General features: G+C 45.5%; 1 protein-coding gene across 1 annotated transcript in view; it reads left to right on the plus strand.

The window, feature by feature from the left end:
- The window catches only part of LOC139047813 (titin-like), an 86740-nt gene that overhangs the window by 52724 nt on the left and 14254 nt on the right, over positions 1-19762 (plus strand). Inside the window, exons 50-62 of the mRNA XM_070521947.1 lie at positions 494-630; positions 2886-3282; positions 3628-3696; positions 4237-4812; positions 9300-9608; positions 10085-10390; positions 12115-12272; positions 13066-13213; positions 14304-14491; positions 15851-15992; positions 16813-17115; positions 18528-18719; positions 19412-19460. Coding sequence (XP_070378048.1) covers positions 494-630; positions 2886-3282; positions 3628-3696; positions 4237-4812; positions 9300-9608; positions 10085-10390; positions 12115-12272; positions 13066-13213; positions 14304-14491; positions 15851-15992; positions 16813-17115; positions 18528-18719; positions 19412-19460 — 2974 coding nt within the window. The remainder of the gene's footprint in view (positions 1-493; positions 631-2885; positions 3283-3627; positions 3697-4236; positions 4813-9299; positions 9609-10084; positions 10391-12114; positions 12273-13065; positions 13214-14303; positions 14492-15850; positions 15993-16812; positions 17116-18527; positions 18720-19411; positions 19461-19762) is intronic.

Consider the following 19762-nt stretch of genomic DNA (forward strand, 5'->3'; position numbering starts at 1 on the left):
TGGGAGCAGAATATGAAAATGCCTCACTTCTTGTGTTTCTGCATGATAAACGAAATCCACAGGATAAAAAATAAATCTCCTGTACCCACTTCTATGTCCCTCATAGCCTACTATGCATTGAGACACAAGACAGTCACCTCAATTCAGTGATGCATAACGTCTAGTGTTGGCTTTTCCTTTCTCACGTCTGAAGTGCTTGTTTGTAGAACTCAGTCCACTGAGAAAGAGATCTTGTGTGATAGTCACATTGGCGCACATGACGGACTCGCAGTTTGTGACTCACAGTTTTGGTACTGTCTGGTTCTTCCTTGTCACTACAATGCGACAGTATCGTGAGTCCGGTTCCCATTGGCCAAAGAGATTCTCTCTAGGCCACTCAAAACGTTCTTGTTTGATTCAGCTCTTTTCAAGCACCTCTAGCATAGCTAAATGATACAGCTTACCATGTGTGCTTCCCTCTCACTTGCCCCTCCTTCTTGATGTGGTGCTCCAGGCTTTGGGCCAGACACTGGAGAAACAGGAGAGACCACTGCTGGGTAGTCTGGAGGCTGCTCAGGCAAACCTGACCGACAGTGATGGACGCAAGCCTGAGAAGACATCGCTGGAGAAAGTTCGGCAACTGCGGGACAGGCAAGTGTACTAGAGTAAAATCTTCATAATTCGTAATCTCTTCATTCAAACTGACAGGTAATTTGAACTGCTCTGTTGGTCCCGGCAAGGTCGTATGTACTTAATAGAGAAAAACTTGCACGAATTCGAACTCCAAGAACCGCGCAACGGTTATTTTCAACAAAATTTCTCAATCCCATGGACACCACTTTTCGGACAAATCTGAGCCAAAGGCGAAGGTTGGATGCATCGCTAGCTACGGTGTCGCCCCTCCTTTCCCATATGGCTTAAAAAAGTACGGGAAGGAGACCTCAGTACCCACTTGATCACGTTACTGCACGACGTACGCCTCTGCCTCCCCCTCCCTCCCTCTCTCCTAGTGCACACTTTATTAACCACATTACTGCATGCTCAATCATGTTATCTCCAACATGGGGTACGCAGGAGGATAGCGCGCATCAAGCCACCATCCTTCTCGTCTCAGCCTGGCATGTTTTCGCACGCACCGACAACAAACTGCACGCAAGGCACAATTTTATCGCATCTGGATTTTATACAGAACCTAGGCGTTTTCCGGCACATGTCCATGTCGTCATGTGCTGATGGAGAAAATATAAGACTTTCAATGTGAGCCCAGTGATGGTCATGGTTTTGTGTGCTGTACCACACAATTGACCGGACGCTAAGGGACTCTTCTTCGTTCGAACTCCGTTTCAAATTCAAATAAATTTTTGGTTACCCTTGGAGTTCGAATTAACGAGATTCTACTATACTAGTTGTCGTACAAGTCTGGACACACATGCACTTTGTCATGCATTTTATTGGCCACTTGGTGGGATTGCTCACAATAGGTGCTGTCCAAATTCACACCCTAGCGACAGCTCTCGCTGTATAACAGAAGCTAATCTTGAAGGCCATGCTTTTGCCAACTGCATCCGCCAGAAGCAGTTGCGGAGCTGGAAGCATGTCACAGACGCCTAGTATTAGACATCACTGACCTCACTTATTATTTGTGGGAACAGTGTGTAACAACCCTCACTGCCTTCAATATTGACCCTGCACACTTCAATAAGCACACCCAATGGCACACACTTTTCAACAAGATTTCCACACGTTTCTTTGAGAAATGTGCTGTAGAGAATTTGTCAAATGCAGCGTTACAGAGTAATCTGCAGCTTACTGAGCAAGGCAGTTACATCTATACGTGCAGAGAAGCGTAGATGCGGACAGAGAATGGATAATTATCTGTGTCAGTGATGTTCCTATAGAGGCAGCAAGAAATGTTGGTGAAGGAATGAAAATTACTGTAAATGGAACGTTGAGCAAAAAATCCAAGTCATTAGCCAGAAGAATGTGGAACCGCCACAAAGAGTAAGCTACCACTGAGGCAAGAGATGAAAAATTCGTGAATTTAGGAGGAAGCTTTACCTGAGGAGCTCCTGTCTGTGTAAATGAGAACAAATAAATCGTTTTTCTCAGCAGCCATTGCACCGAATTCGAATATTTGTCGCATCTAAAAGAAAGAGTTGAAATTTTCTGACTGTATGGAGCAGATATTTATTTAGGCCATCAGTTTCTTATAGCAAAAATTGTTGAAAATTGCCAAATTGAAAAAAAAAATAAAAGAAATTGAAGTATCAAGTTTTCAGTTCTGTAACTAAGCAGTGAAACACGATTATCGCAATTCTGATGGCAGCACCTATTGAAACATCTAAAGTGGAGAAGATATTTTTTATTGTACACAGCTCCGAAATATACCACTAATTTGTTAGTGGGACTATTGTGGTACACCTGCGCACAAACCTCGAACACGCTCTGCTTTAAAGAGTTAGTGCTGTCACGAGTATTGTAACAATTTCACATTTGCTGTAAACCCCTGTATCTAATTTGACCTCTTTAAATGCCTAGACAGGTGCACCTTAGAGAACTGCAACATTTGTTTTTGGTGCAGAGCTACGAATATGTAAACACTGTGCTTCAGTTGTGTTCTTTTAACTTGTTGATTTTTAGCAATCTAAAAATTGAAGCCCTAAATAAAAATTCTGCTTTCTACAGCCATTAAAGTTCAGCTAAGTGAGAGCATTTTTGAGCTTCATGTCTGTCTAAATAGGGGAAGCCGGAGTTGGCACTGAGTTAAAGCTTCCTCTTAATAATGTAAAAGGCTCCACCAATTCTTCTGCAGTGTAGGCTCGAGCTTTTCGAAAGCTGGCACTCATTAAGAGAAAACAAAAATGTTCAACTTAGTGATCTGTCCTTTCGTCCCTCAAACGTACCAGGTGGCACCAACTCAAGGAGAAGACGTCTCAGCTGCACCGGGAAATGCTTCAGCTGCACTCACTCTGGTTACTGTGGCTGACGGCGGAGGAGAAGCTTGTCAACTTGGCGTTGAAGGCAGCTCACGAAGAGGACACCGGGGGAGGCGCCGAGCTCAGCTACGCCCAGGCAGCAGCGAGAGCAGACGTTCGCTCCGCTCTGAGAGATCTCACCTCCGCAGACGTTTCCAGCCAACTCCTGGACCCGTCGCCGCTGAAAGCAAGGATCAACGCCCTACAAGCTTCCGCACCAGCGCTCATGGAGCCGCGGTCGGCGCCGCATCGCCACTGCGACTGGTCAGCCTTGGGCTTCGCCGCACACCCGGCAAAACTCGAGCAGGAACTCAAACAGCTGGAGAAGGTGAGGAGTTCATTCAGACTAGGATGTACGCGAGGTGCGCAAGAAATATTGCAGTCTTTGTCATAAAGCTTCTATAATAAATGAGCCTATTGAATGAACATCAGTGCTCCTTTCGAACAAAGCAGAGAAGTGAAAAGTCATTAAAAGGTGATATGCTTCAGTCGGCATGCGTTTAAATGTGAAAGCAACGCCGAAACGACCCTGCCAGCAATGTGCACTGGAGTTGTGCAGACAACCGTAAAGGGCAGGATGAATTCAAAGTTCATGCAAAAATGAACAAATGCTAAAGCTTTCCAAAGTTCACGAGACAGTCGGTAAATTGTGTGGTGCACAAATGTGGTGCAGGTGCTCCCGAGAGAACCCGGAAGTGACTGGAGTGTAGAGAAGCTGCACGACCTGTGTGCTAAGCTAGAGGTAAGTCATGCCCATTTGTTTACATATGCTTGCAGTGTACCTGCCCTCCCCCTCCCCTTCAGTCATCTTCTGCCAGGTTTACTTATTGTGACCTCACCCGTAGTGTATAGATGTCATATACAGACACTACCACCACTAAGACTAACTTCACGACATCCAATACACTTGCAATGCATGAATCTTTCTGTGTGGGGTCAAATGTAAACAGCGCCTTGCATGAAACGGCATCGCATCTTCTTGCACTTATGCAGCCTTGTGGCTGCTCAGAAGAGACATTAAAATAATTGGATTGTTTTTACTCTGCACCATATTCTAAACAAGAACAAGACAATATCCAAACCATAAGATCAACATTTAGATGGTACAAAAAGATGCACAAAAATGTACAGTGACTGGGAAAGTGTTTAGGAATCACAGACAAATCTATTGTCTCTGTGCCCATCTGCGGCACTTTGCAAGCTGACCACGTGAGCCATCATGCGCACCTGTATTTGAGAGCGTTTCAGCCATGTCATTTCCTGGAAATTCTCTGTGGTGCAGAAACTGTCCAGAGACGTGATTCCACTGGGCGTCAACCTTCACTGCATCCGGACAGACAACTCCGATGACCTCCTTCGGCGCTGGAGGCTCCTCTGCCACCGGCTCATCGTTATCTGGGGCAGCGCCCGAAGACTCCTGCTGCAGAAGGCGCCCCTGGAAGACAGCTGCACGGACCTGCTCCGGCTCAGCCAGAGGTCGCGGCAGACGCTCACCAGCGCAACAGGCCCTCCCTTCCGAGATCCAGCGACGTGCAGGCAGCACCTCGAAGACGTTGGCAACCTGCAACTGCGGCTGGCGACATTCAAGCCAATGCTCGCGTCCCTGCGGCAGCGCCGGTCCACACGGGACCACGCCCAGTCTTGTGACCAGCTGGACCGGGCCATGGAACAGATGGCACAGAAAGCAAGGGCGCGGGCTGGAGAAGCCTGGCTCTGGCTGAGGCCCTGGATCGCATTCTGGACTTCACTGGACGTTGTCAACGGGCAGCTCTCGGCACTGGAGCAGTCGGAGGTGCTGCAGCTGTCATCGTTGCCTGTGCTGGACCTGCGCTTCATCTCGATACTGTTCCAGCATGAGGTAAGGTGACATCATGTTGTGTGTCCAGACCACATAACTTTTATTGAAAGCAATTACTGCTGAGCGATGGTTCAGTCATTATTTCAGTGAAACCTGTACCTAACGGTTTGATAGTGACTAGCTTTTTCAACTAGTTATCCTGTGAGGCTGGTTATTCAGGTGAAAGGGTTATTCAGGTGAAAGGGCTCAAGAGGCATACAGAATGTTCTGGCTACATGACGAGAGCTCAATCGACAAGAAGGACCGGCTCTGTTGTCAAAAGAAAAGAGGAGCCTGTACAGTGTGGAGATTCCCTTGAATGTATTCCTTTCGTATCAGCTACTACCCCCGACTGGCCTACCACTATGGTAACATAGCCAGTGTGCTGCTCAGACCATTGACGAAGTGCAAAAGGGAAAAGAATTGTTGCATTATCCTGACCAAGGTTGGCCTTACAAGAAGTTTTAGGAGATTAGACTGCTCTAGCTGTGCATTTGCAGCTTGCTGTCCCAAGGCACTATATTTGCAAACGGAATGTAGTCAGTAAGTAAGGACGCCACTGCAGGACATACGCACAACATTTGTGCCGGCAGCAGCAAGTGCAGCACAGCTATCATTCTGCAACAGAGCCAACATAATGGACCGTAACGAGACATCCACATGGCTTGGTTGTTTTGTGACCAAGATGACCTTGCGCTACTTGCGTCTCTGCAGCAAACTCTTGCCAAATATGTTGAATCAAAGCATTTGTCTGCAGTGTCCGAGTACATGAGCTGTGAGCACAGCAGAGTTTAGCAGACAGTACTGTAACCTAAAGTACTGTCACAAGTTCGTCGACACCAAGAAGTTGCTGAAGAGTGGGTAACTGATTATACAAAGTGAAAGGCGCTTATCAAAACCGTGATCTTACGTAAAAACAAAACATGGTTGACTCAAGGGGATCCTGTTGAAATCGACTGAAATATATATAATCCTGCTGACGCTACACAAACCAGACGAGGCAACTGTGCCCTTTGTAAGTTCAAGGGCCGTGTTCTCAATTGATCACTTTCACTTTAGCATGGGATAGCATCCAACATAAAGCCTCACTGGAGCAGCAGATGTTCTGTCGATGCAGTAGAGAAATGAGCGACACGAAAATAACAGCTGTTAGGAAGTGTGTCACGTTTGTCATATACATCAACTTCTGTGGGCTTAGCCAATTGACATGCACTGGAAACAATGGAAACAATGCACGCAATAGTGATAGACTGGGTATGTGTTCAGAGGGATATAGTTTCCACGCATGCTCAAGCAAACAGCTTCTATCACAGCAGGACATTGAGTACCATCAACACTTTCAGCTATGGTGCAGCACTCTCAGATAGTACAACAACAAAAATTAAACGCATACAATGTTAATAAAAAAACGGGAAGGGTAGATGTTTTGCAGATGTCACCTTGTCTGTGTGATCAGCAGGCCGATTTTCGTGAATTGTTTACCGAAATGTTTTATGCAAGCATGATGCTATAGTTTCTTATAAAAGTTTGACAGCGTATGTTTAGAGTGTGTTTTAAGTCCGGGTGGCAAAAATGCATCCGTGTATCTTTATGGCCGAGAACGATGGTGGCGTGATCTCGCGCGCGCAAGGTGGGAAGGCGGGGATGAAGCGCGCCGTCTTTCGTCGCGCGCAAGGCCGTCTTTCGTCGCGCGGGAGAGCGGCAGCAGCTGCGAGCGAATCGCCCTTCGTGCTGCCCCTCGTTTCAGACGCCGAGAGCACAGCGCACACGAATCCTTCAACCCTCGACAACGCGCATAGACCCTAGTATACCCACCGCAGATCGCTTTCAAGATAGGGCCCGTGCAGCAACGACTATAGCCACCGCCGAAGCAGAAACCCCCTCCCCTGCTTGCCTCCCCTGTTTGCGATGGAAGACGGCCCACTTCGTCCGGTCGGCGACTCTTCGCGGTGACTATACGCGGTCATCGAGCGCGCGGCGACTTTCAAGCCGCGGCCACCACCGTGTATGGTTCCGTTATTTTGCATGTAGAAGTCTGGGCGACGAAACGTTCATTTGAGGGGTCTGAGCGCAGTTTGAGGCTTTAGTAAGTATAGTTATATGAGCCCGCCTCGTGAAAAGCCCGCACTTAGCAATATTTATTAAAGAAAGAAAGAAAGAAAGAAAGAAAGGAAGGATGTGCGGGCCTTATGCACGAGTAGATACGGTATATTTCTTCTTACGCCGCGCGCCACCCAGAGGCAGTCCCCTCGGATCTGTCGCGGACGCAGCTGAGACAGACTGAAACAGACTGAAACCGCGACGAACTCGAGTATGGCGACACGCACGGTCTCCAGTCCCATCTTGATTTCGCTTATCGCGCCTGCACTAGTGAGTGAGACTCTTTCCATCCGTGCGTCGCCGGGCGCTATCGACTTCTTTTACGCTTATCTTTCAATGGGCCCTTCCGTGCGCGCGCGCTCCCGAGCAGCTTGTTGTGGCTTCGTCGCGTGGTCGCCGGAGCTTCGTTTGCGTGTCCGATCCGAGGCAGAAGTTATCGCCGAACGGCAAGATCGAGGTGAGCCGAATTATTATTCGCCGCGGCGTCGGTATTCGAACGCGGCCGGCGTCTCGAGCGAATTAACGGCCTTTCCACCTCGAAGTTTCGTTTTCGGTTGGTGCGCCTTTCGTTCCGATCCCGGTTTGGTTCTCGTGGCAACGTACGATCAGCGCTTGCGCCTGCTGCTCGTTGTGAACGTGCAAATGCGCGCATATATCACCTGGGCGAGAACTCGGCAGACGCGTTCCTCACGAACATAGGTGGCACGACATCAAGCGTTCGTGCGAGTTCGGGGCACCGACAAAAAAGTACGGAAGGCGAACGCGCCCTCATCGAAGAACAGACGCACCGATCGTCATCTGTATGTGATCGACAGCAACAATATGATCGCGTAGAAGAGGACGATGAAAGGTAAACAGCACAGCGCATGTGTTGTTGATCTTTCACTGTCCTCGTCTTACGCGCTTTTTCCCCGGCCAATTGCAACGCCAACTAGCCAAACGTCGATCTCTTATGAAAAGTTATTTATTTAGACCGCCCCCGGGCTATGCTTTGCGGCGAAGCACCACCGCGTTTTCCAAGGGTCGCGGTCGGGGGGGGGGGGGGGGGGGGGGAGGTTGTCCTGTTCGGATGTCAAGTGCTCTATGATGGCACGAAAAGGTTGTTATCGCCGCGCAGTTTTGTGTGCCTCTTTCAGTAGAGGCAAATTTTTAAGAATGCATGTCCTGGAACTATAACTATTATATATATATATATATATATATATATATATATATATAAAATCTTACATTTGTGTGCGTGTAGGAGAGAGACAACGAAAGTCTTTGGAAGTAAGGTGTATTAACCTTCTCAGCTGGTGGACCAGCCTTCACCAGAGTAGAGTAACACTGTACTCTGATGAAGGCTGACCCAGCAGCCGAGAATGTTAAGTAAACTTGTATTACTTCCAAAAAGTTTTTCATCTCTTTCCTGTATATGTTACGTCGGGGCCAGCATGCTAAACTTTCAAGAAACCCCCTTTGTGTGTGTGTGTGTGTGTGTGTGTGTGTGTGTGTGTGTGTGTGTGTGTGTGTGTGTGTGTATGTATATATATATATATATATATATATATATATATATATATATATATATATTGTACTCCATTGAACATAGTGTGATTGCAGACCATTGCCCATGGTCTGCAATCATTTCGATTGAGCTTACACGCTACTTGAAATTTGTTTATGATAACGACTGGTTTGTCTGGTTTTGTTTGATCATTCCTACAGTGTTCGCATAGCTATAGCTTTGCGCTTAATTATAAAACCAATAAACAGACTTGACTGTGGGAAAGCAGCTAAATTGTGCGACGACGTGACCATCTTCGAAACCGTGCACCCAGTATAATACAGTGTGTGCTAACCTGACTCTGTAATTGCATGTAGCTAGCAAGAGAGATAAGGGAAGAAAATAAAAGGAAGGTATCGAGGTTCGCTATATATGTATACATGCTGTCCAGTTTGCTACCCTACACATGGAAAGGGGGATGAGAAAGGGAAAGAGAGTACAAGAGAAAAGATTACAAATGAGGTGCGGTGTTTCTACTGTTGGGCACTCAAGTCTGTTGCTTTTACGAACTGACGCAGTATGCCAAACGCCTTTCTGGGTTGGTGGGAATTGAGTTGAGGCTCCCATCGCCATAGCAGTAGCAAAATTTTAATTTCAGCTATTTAACAAACACCGCAATGATAATCGTGTATGTGTGCACGTGAGTGTGTGTGCTTGCATCCAATCCACACTGCTAGCGCTTATAATTGCAGCTAAGTTTAGTGCTTCTACCAGCGAACTCTCATTTGCTTTTGCAAGTGAACTGCAGGCATTCCCATGTATGATGTTGGGGATGCGTGTAGACGAGTGTACTTGCAGCAGCACCTTAAGCACAATTTGTGCATACATGAAGTTGCTTTTTTTTTTCTGCCTCTCTCTTCAGCGGCTGGCCAAACAATTGGAAGAAGTGAGGCATCGCTGGAAAGCCCTGCGCAACCATGAAGAGCACCTGGCACGCGTCGCACCGACTGGACCGTGGCTGGACGAAGTCGTGAAACAGTCCCGTGAGTCGCTTCGTCGCCTGGAGGCGCTTGAAGCCAGGACGAGAGACCTCGAGAGGTGGTGCTCTCACTGGGATGCACTGAAGCAAGAACTGCACAATCTCGATGCAAACATGGCCGACGCGCTGCAAGACGTCCAGACTGCCACCACGAGTTCCCAACAGCCCTACTCACAGGAACTGGTGTCCAAGGTGTGTACCGAGGCACGATATCTTAAAGGGTCATTAAAGAGAAATAAAAATTGGTTCAGTTTGGAGAGGTGCTCTTTAAAAAAAGCTTATTTTCATTATTTTCGTAGGAAATGTTGGTTATAAAAATGAAGAAAACAAATGCCAATTAAATTTTCCTTCTATTCGTTTCATGCTGGAACCTTGTTACTGGCACATTGGCATAATGTAATGAAATTCAAAGTATTTTTTTCATATTTTAGCCAGTGCGATGTACGCAAATTTTTTTTCAGATTTGCTAGGCTGAGTTTTTAGTTTCTTGTGTTCATGATTCAAAACCTATGTTCACATAATTTGCTTGCCTTAACAGTGTCTGTCGAGTTAAATGTCCTATACATTGCACGTGATACATTCTCAATTGTACTCACTTGTCTGCAAGTTTGTTGCCAACTGGCTGACCAATCAATATTTCTTACTGTGAATCTGTAACCCTCTTGCAGGAGAAGTTGGATCAGCTGAACCAAGCCGTAGAAGCAACTGGCAAGTGCTTGGATAAGGTGACATCGGACTGTGTCGCTGCGGAAGCAGAGGCCGTGAAGAGTCATGTAGCGCATACCAGCAAGGCTGCCAAGGCATTGTCGGAATGTGGAAGGTTCTCGCCGGGCCAAAAGGAGCAATCGAGGAAGTGCCTGGCACAGTTTAGCAGTTCTTGCAAGGAGTTGGACCGACAGAAGAAACAGACTGACGACAAGGCTGCGTCGAAACCAAGTGACGACGCTGCTGAATGGCTAAAGCAACTGAGTGAGGTGAGTCGACTTCGGCTGGTCTTGACATAACTTTCACCAATGGGGAACGCTGCTATAGGATTTTAGTACACTTGGCAAGAGGAGGAAACCTCCAGATATACCATTGGAGCAGCCCGCCTTTAAAGAATGGAAGAAACTTCCTCAAGTGGCGTTATACCTAGTAGCTTATTTTGTGCGAGATCTTTCTTTCTTCTTGCTTTTTCTGAAGGCAAGTTATCTTTCGTTAAAGCAACACTAACATGACATTTTCTATTTGTCTCCCTTCTTTTTTTTTTTCTATGAAATGAACGTCCAAGCCCTATAAAAATGTTGGCGAGTGTCAGAGAGCCCTAGATAATTTACTAGAAATTTTAATCCTTGTTTCTACATTCAAGTTTCGGTTTCGGCACTCGGGAAGTGGATGCACATCATAATGTCGTGATGCATTTACTCTCACTGCACTCCTGCGATTGCTGCGGCTGCCACAAATGGACACAGATAAAACGCATGCAGCATTCTTGTTTATTTTTTTCATGAACGTCATTGTATCTAGCCTCATTGCTGTACAACTTGAGCAACTTTTGCTCCGCATTCAGTAAATGTTGTCGGTAAATGTTGCTCTGTTAACGTTCACTGCTTTCTTGTTTCTTAGAAAGTCTAGAAAGGAGTGCATGTGTGTGCCCAGTAGGTGGCATCTATTGGCTGTCGCGCTTTGTGTGATGTCATCGCTGACTTTGCCTGAGGCGGAGAAAAGAGCAGGTGTTCGGAAACCCTCGGGAGAGAGCAAGTACTCTAATATGTGAGATTGCATGTCTCCTGCTATGTTCAGTGGAATACTATTTTTGGCTCGCGCATTCACAGCAGCATTGTCTGCTGGTCGGGAACATTTCGTTACCGTGTTGAAAAAGTGTTTCAGTGTCCCTTTAGCCCTTTACAGAGGAGACATAAATAACAGAAGAAAAAAAATTTATTTTCTGTCTAAGTGTGCAAAATGCATTGAGAATAAGCATATTCAACAAAAAGAGAAAAAATATATTTTGTTGAAATTTTTCCAGTGATAGAGAGAAAGGCAGAAAACTAAAAGTGGGCTTCACGCCAGGCCACATATGGCTTCGTTTGAAATTCGGACAGGCTGTTCTCATTGTATATGAACCATAAGTGTACATTTCATTTGCCTTGCATCAAGTGTGCATGACTCTAGTGCAGCCAAAGATGGTGCGTCGGTCGGTCTCCTCTGACTGTGCTTTCAAAAAAGCATGAGAATGCCAAACTTCTTCTTCCTCTAGTAGTAGCTGCTGTTGGGCTGCTTGGTGCATGTCGAACAATCATGAATTTAGCTCCAAAGACACAATGACAGACAGGGGAGGACATTGTCTCATCATAACGACGCTGTCCTGATGGGCGTGCTTGTCCTGTTTGTAATGTCCTCCCTTCTCAGTGACCATGTTTTTGGCGCTAAATTCGATATTGTTTTTCTTGTCGTCCCGTGTGCCTGCTCTAAACCTGCACAGGGAGCTTGCTGCCTGTCACTCAATGTTGGCCGAAAACATTTAGCAGGAAACTTTGTACGCAATATCGAAACTCTGCAAGAAAAAAAAGAAGAAATTGTTTCTGGTATGTTGCCTGTAAGCAACACTCGTCCATGAGAGGTTAATTAGAAACAAAGACACCATCTCGTTTCTCCAGCTTTTGCTAGTTTTCAAGTTCCTGTGCTTACAGTTACACACATTGTGTGCTTCTGGCAGGAATCGCAGAGGCACAAGGACGACTGCGACAGGCTGCTGCGTTATGGTGAGTCCCTTGGGACTTTGCTCCTGGATGAAGATATCAGGAAGGAGTTAGACAGCCAGCTCGCTGCCGTCAAGCAGTCATCCAACGAGGCTGAAGGAACGCTGCAGCAAAGGTGATAAGCCTAAACTGTAATGCTTAGTCATGTTTTATGCTATGCTTAGTCATGCTATGCTTAGTCATGCTGTAATGATATGGGCTTGGCGTTCTTGAAAATTAATTCAGTATGCAGTTTATGACTTTGGTTGCAATGGTTTAAAATGTGATTTTTTTTTTGATAGCTTGAAATAAAATGTATGCGCTTCATAGTGTTAAGAACATGCTATGACACTGTCATGATGGTATCTAAACAAACAATACAGAAGTTCACGAGAAAATGGAGGCTCGAAGTGATTTGTCTCACCTGTCATGGTGGTAGGGTTCTAGTATAGTACTATATCCATAGTATTCCCAAAAATGAATAGTCGTAAAGTGATTAGGTTTTTTCCCTGAGGATTCTGAATTATAAAATGAAATTGAAATGCTTGATCTTATCCAAACTTCAATTGATAAGATAAAATAATGGAGCTTCAGCAGTTTATTAAGTTTCCAGTCCAGCTGTACACATGAAATAAAAACCACTGCTGCGAAAGCGAAATCATTGTCAGAAATTCGCCACTAAATTTTCTATTCACACTTTCTTGCCACCAGAAACACAATTGGTAACATGTCTTGCACAGAATGTGCTGCAAAAGTTGTCCTATTTCATGGAGCTTCTCATCTCTTCTTCAAATACCCGTTATGAGTGCTTTTCTGCACTTCTGTACATGTCTGTGCTGCAGGATGCAATCTTGCCTTGCATTTTTCTTTGTTGTGAATGGGCATTTTTCAGTTAAGCGCTGAGGTGGTCGTTACATTTCTCTTTGCAGCACGTTGAGGCTGAATGGTGTGGCCGGCTTGCAGCAAGAGTTCAATCTGAGGTTGGACGAATTCCTGCTCTGGCTCGATGACATGGAAGCATCACTCACCTCTACCATCATCCCAGCAGAAGCGCAACGAGAGTTGAAGCTTCTGAATGTGAGTGCCATGCCTTCTCTGGCAGTCTTCTTTTTTATTTGTGCTCTCTAGAGTCAGACAAGCTTTTGACTCTTTTCCTAATAAGTTAAAATTGGTAGTGCATCTTGATGGATTATGGGGTTTTACGTGCCAAAACCACTTTCTGATTATGAGGCACGCCGTAGTGAAGGACTCCGGAAATTTCGACCACCTGGGGATCTTTAACGTGCACCTAAATCTAAGTACACAGGTGTTTTCGCATTTCGCCTGCATTGAAATGCGGCCGCCCTGGCCGGGATTCGATCCCGCGACCTCGTGCTCAGCAGCCTAACACCATAGCCACTGAGCAACCACGGCGGGTCGCATCTTGATGTGCTTGAACATAGCTTCAGCAGAGATTGTTTTGGCTCATACGTAGATCTCATCACGTGGTAGATTTCATTTAAGACAAACATGAATGGACCCTGTAAATTTGTTCTATCTCACGAAGAGTTCATCTTGGCAGAAATGCATGAGAGAGTAAGCAAAGTTTGCAAGCTGCTCATCTTGAGTTTTGACTGTGTTTGCTAACGTGATCATGGAAGCATCATTTTTTGCATATCCTCTCACGGGAAGTTGAATTAATTATGGTAAAAAGGTGGCAGCCAGGAATTGCTGACTGAGTGAAATCCATCATTCACTGCCCAAATTCAGAATATGTGTGTTTTATGTTTCAAGCAGCGTTTTTCAGTAGAAATAACTTTCTTCTTCCAAGTTTCTTTGTTTTGAATCACAGTTAAGTAAACCTTTGGCCACAGGATATTCTTCTTACCTCAGGCACTTCCGTTCTGTACCCGTTATTGCCAGGTGTACTGCCCCTCCCCACCCCTCTTTTTTTTTTCTGGTTGCTGTTAACACCACCATCATCCTCTAATATTGTGAAAAAGCTGCAACAAATGATTGCAAGCAGTTCACTGTTCTCGACATAAACAAGACTTTATAAAAGAAAAATTTACATCGGGGAACGTGTTGCAGGCATTTTTGAAGCCAAGCTGAAAGCAAGCTCTGTTGAGTTTCTCTTGGATTTCCCTGCAAACCTTGTTTTAACTTGATCTTCTTTCTACACGCAAAGGCTAAGAAGCAAGGAGTGGCTGAACACAGCGAACCACTGAAGCAGCTACGGACCAGCCTCAGCGATTTGCTCAAGTACTACCACGACCTCCTACCAAGTGCAGACCAGGACAGAGCAGAGGAACAGCTAGCGGACGTCGAGAGGCGTTGGCAAGCTTTGGCATCGCTGGTAGAGGAACGACGAAGCAGGTGCGTAAAATCGTGGTTTTCGTCTTGCCGTTGAGTTTCTAGCAAGTAGTTCTCGGGAGAGGTGTCGTGGTTCTCAGGCGCCGACACTGAAAGCTAAGCCAGTGAACATCGTCGCTTTCTCTTTGGAACTCTCAGTAACAAATTTAGGTTGTTGGTTGGAAGACTTCTGGGCAACCCTTTTAGTCCCAATGAGTGAGAACCCAATGAGTGAGAAAAGTAAGTGGATCCACGGGGCTCAACTTCTTACTTGTCATCACCACACAGACAAACAGACAATGAAGCCAGAGGGAGCAGAAGGGGATTGTTGTCTGACTGGAAGGTAGAAATAATAGGAAGAAGGGAAATGAAAGTAAACGGCATGAAGACAACTTGTCCCAGGTGGTAGCCAAACCCGCACCTTCCGTGTCGTGTGCGCTGTGCTTTACCAAGCCCTGCCCACGTGTGCTGACACGTCACCCAAAACACTATGATGGGCTCAGGGAATGTAGAAGTACCTTTCCCGCACCACGTGAGTATGGCAGAGGAGCTAGCCAAACAAAATTGAAATGCCACTGCTTTCATTCTTTTCCAGCAGTTCTATTTTATAAGTAATCTCCACACTGCCGTATCAAAAAAAATTTTGCAGCGCTGCCATCAACATAGCTATAAGTGAAGGAGGCAGCCATGCTCATCATGAAGTGTGCATTATTGAGCTTGCTGGTGTGCTCAACACGGTTATGACAACCCTTACTGACATGACATTTGTGGAGAGACAAGATTTATTAATGCCTGAAAACAGGCTTTTGAAAGCTTTCTGCTGATGAATATAATGCAAAGTAGCGGATAGCAGGGAACATGTCAAAAGCCAGGGTATTGATCCTTCTTATTACCTACACCCCTGCTTTCCTAGACACATTCCTGCAATAAGCACCTCATCGTCCTCTGTTCACAGAGACTGACTTTGTCTGTTGACTGCATATGTACACTAATAAAGAAACAGATTGCACGTCCGCCTTGCTTTGTGTACATGTGGTTTTGCAGTACACACACGATGAGTGAAACCCTTATTTATCCAGCACACACATTTGTAGACAATGTGCCACTTATCTCGTGGCTGTACCATGTCACAAGGAATACAAGGACTTTTGTGTGAGGCACAAACAGAAATGTTTATCACATTTCTTATCGAGTGCCATGCCCGGCCAGCCCTTTGTTGTCTTGTCTAGAAAGTGATGAGCTCATGCCGCAAGAGGCACTCGAAAGCTTACCTTGTCCCGACAGATGCGCTGGCAATTAGCCAACAGTCCGGTCAGCCCCGACGTATGCTCTTTTCTGTTGGATATGCATCGGCCACGCTCATCCTTTGTCTTGTCTCTTCAGATTAAGTGCTGCGAATGCCTTGTGGGAGGAAGTGAAGCAGTTGGCCGGCAAGCTCACCAACGTGCGGACCGCCGAGGATACCCTTGCCTGCACCTTTGGCGACGACCCGGAGAGCCTCTACCGTACAGTGGAGGCATTGGACGTAAGGACCCTGTCGGGCTTGTTCATTATCGGCACTGTCATTATTGCCGTAATTTTTTTCTATGTTTCTGCATTGGCATTAGACCGGAAATTCTTATATATATATATATTTTTTGACAGTCTACTTCGTATGTTGTCTACACCAGTTGGAGTGCTTTTCATCACCAGTCGGGTGTCAAAGATAAGCAGCTCAGCTTCAGCCATTCTTGGCTCGGTAGTTTCATCTAGACCTAATGTGCAATATTTACCAAATGACTTCATTCAAGTCCTTGCACATTCTATCCTGTATTCTGAACTATGTTTTATGCGTGTTGTTTGTTTCACTCATAAATAAAAAAGAGAGAGAAAGAAAGCTTTCCTGAAGGATGGGCCTTTCTTCTGTGCTTTTTGAATGCAAAATATTGGCATGGATGCACAATACAAGATTTATTTAGCACATGCACCTTTTAGTAAGCTGAACAATGCGCCTTAGTTATGATCACTTGGGGTTCTGTAACACTCACCTAAATACAAGTGCCACACGAATGTATTTGCATTTTACCCCCATTGAACTGTGGCTACTGCGACCTAGAACCATACTCGCAACCTTGTGCTTATGCATTTCGATGGGGGTGAAATGCAAAAACCTAATCGGCGTCCAGATGGCATTTCATGCGAAATGTGGCTCAAGCTAAGGCAAGTGTAATTACATTTGTAAACATCCACGAGTTCCGAAAGATTTAGTGCCATCTCCTTGGTCTGAAATTTGCTGCCATTTGCACACCTGTCGTTGGTCCCGCTACGTGTCAATGTGTCACACAGCCTTCCATGCCCTTCCACAGCGCCTGCTATCCGAAGTGCAAGAACTAGAGGTCCCACTGAACAACGTTTGCCGCCGGTACGAGAACCTGGTTCAGGACTGTCCGGTGGACGAGAGCCTTTACACATACATCGACCAGTTGCGCAACGACTGGCTTGCGAGGAGGCGCTCGGTGCGGGACTCTCTGGAACGCTACCGCGGCGCGGCGCACACTTGGGAGTTGTGGGACAGCCTGCGGGAGCAGCTCGTGTTGTGGCTGACCGAGAAAGATGTGGCTGTCAGCAGGCTTGAGATGGGGCACAGCACGGAAGATGATGACCCCGAGGTACGTCCTGTCTGTTTGTGGGCAGTAGAGCTTTACTTCATTGAGCTTGAGCAGAGAGCTCGGTGTTGTGTTCTGAACTTGTGCCTCTGGTCACACGGGGAAGTTTAGTGTGACTTCAGTAGTGCACTACTATATGGGAAAAGAACGTTTCGTGTGGAAATTGAGTAAATAACAGTGGGTCAAACAGTTGGCATATTAAATGTTTCTTTCTAGCAAAGTCTGCAAAATTAGCACTTTGTTTTAGGTAAAGCACAGTCTAAAATGAATGTTATTGTAAATAGATTTGTTTATCGCAACTACATTGGCATGATCAACCGTCACGAGTCAAGATAAGGCAAGGTCGTGTACAGTGCAACCATGGCACTAACAGCAAGTTGGCAATGAGAGTCTCTGAGTGGGAATGTTTAAGCAAGCCAAGATGTGTTAAACTGCAAAACACATATTTAATATTACTACCAATTTAACTTTGAAGCATTGCGGTGTATGCTGCACACTTTTATGCACTAAGGCTGGTTTGCAAGCACATTTGCTGGGGACTGTGTTGTGCAGAGGGTGTTATTAAATTTTCTCATGTGACAGTGTGCAAATGACTTTGAGTAGGCTGTAGCCCAAGGCCAACTCTGATTTCCCTATTCAGATACATGTGAAACACAGGAATGCTCTAATTAGAAAACTAGTGAACCAATCTGCATGTACTTTGCTGCATTTAAGAGAGAAATTTGAGTTCAACTTACTGTAAGGAACAGAATTTTGTTCTAAATCCTTGTAGTTCATTACAAAAATGGACTAAGAAATTAATAATCTGCAAAAAAAAAATGAAGTGCAAAGTTTACAAAACCGTAACTCTGCGTCAAGAACGGATATCGCACTTCTGTAAAGTGCATTCGCTAGAGTGTCTGAAACACAAATTTGATGCACGAGTTTACAGCTTATGTGAGATTGTTTGTTATTTACAAAGTTTTTGCAAAGAGCATACTCTCAAATTGGTGGTATATTTCAGAGCAGTGTATAACACATCAGTTTTGTCTACCATAGATGCAACTTACTAAATTGTGAAATTGTTTCTTCACTGCTGAGTTACACATTTGTTAACTTGGTGCTTCAGTATTTATAAATTTTTCAACTTTCAACAATTTTTGTAAGCAAATTCATGGCCTAAGTCAACAGTCTGCTCTCTGCAGTCAATTTATTTTATATTTTTCTCTTAAATGCAACTAGCCTCATCCAATTTGGTGCAGTAGATGCCTAGCAAATGGTTTCTCTATTCCCTTGCATTTAGACAGCCGCTTCCAAGGCAAAGCTTTTTCCGAACGGCCTAGTGACGTTCACTCAAGATGACTCTGAATTAGCCTCTGTGACAGGGGCATCGTTACTTTTGCCAACTCTTCATGGAGCCATACAATCTTTTGCAGGCACTACGACAGGAACTCCTGCAAGGCAGCTCCCGGTTCACCGAGCTAAAATCCACTGGTTCAGAGGTGGAGCGGTTTGGCCTCCTTCTGGCAGGCATTGCCACGGGCCCGGCGCTGGGAGAACTGTACCTCTACTGGCAGGACCTGTGCCAGCGTGCGGGCGCACTGGCCGGAACTGGATCGCCGGATGAGGTCAGTGGCTCTGAATCCCCCCACCCCAGCAGTTGTTGCAGTCCAAAGTTTGGCCCCCAGATATTGCTGCATACCAATGTTGGGCCTATGCTAATCCTAGATTGGTGTCTATCTTACATTGGGCCACATGGGCACTGTTTTATGTTGGCATGATCCAATGTTGGTGTGAGGTTGGTAGACAAGCAAATGCCTTGTCTTGAGCGTAGGGCTCTGCTATTCCTGCGCTGGATTATGTGGGTCCAATATTAAGCCATCATTAGCTCCTCACTTTCAATGTTACTTGCCAGAGGGCAGGGTCTCTGTCGGAGTCAACAGCAGAAAGGCTAGCATGTGCTGGTTTAGAGAATTGCTGGCTCTCACATTTTCTTATTTTGCAACATACATCATTGTCAAAAAATTGTGACAGTGTTTTGAATGATTGTGTTCCACACATTTATCCCTTATGGAACGCTGTCGCAGAGTACGTTACCACGATTCAAGTTTAATGCTTTCTCTGATTCCTTTATTTGTTGCGCGTCCAAAGAGCACAGCCACCTCACATCAGGCAATCCTTTTATTTCGAACTATAGTTCTGCATTTGCTTTAAAATGAAACATAATCTTGGTGTATAGTGCTTCAATACTTCTTATGTTAGCCTTTCTTTTTTTCATAGCTGCAAGTATTCGATACTCATGAATGTGACTTGTTTTCAGGATCAGGAGCCAGCTCAACAAGACATTGAACAAACTCAGCGGCTAACTGGTGAGTGGATCTGCCAGCCTTTTAAGTCACTTTCTAGACAGTTGCTTCTAGACAAGCCTCCGGCGTCATTGCTTAAACTTCTTGACATCTAGTTTCCAATTACTTGCACCCTGCCAGGAAAAAACCAGGCGGATGAAAGAACAAATGTGACCACTGTTTTGTTGAAAAGTGCTGATAAAATGTTTGTCCTGCCTAATACGCAGTGCTTTGCCCTCAGCCTAATGCAATGTTTCTCAATCTAGTCTCATAATCCTAAGAGTTCAACAGAAAGTCGTCAAGATTTTGAACAGGGGAGGCTCATA

This window comes from Dermacentor albipictus, chromosome 7 (assembly GCF_038994185.2).
Source record: "Dermacentor albipictus isolate Rhodes 1998 colony chromosome 7, USDA_Dalb.pri_finalv2, whole genome shotgun sequence".
Taxonomy (NCBI): domain Eukaryota; kingdom Metazoa; phylum Arthropoda; class Arachnida; order Ixodida; family Ixodidae; genus Dermacentor; species Dermacentor albipictus.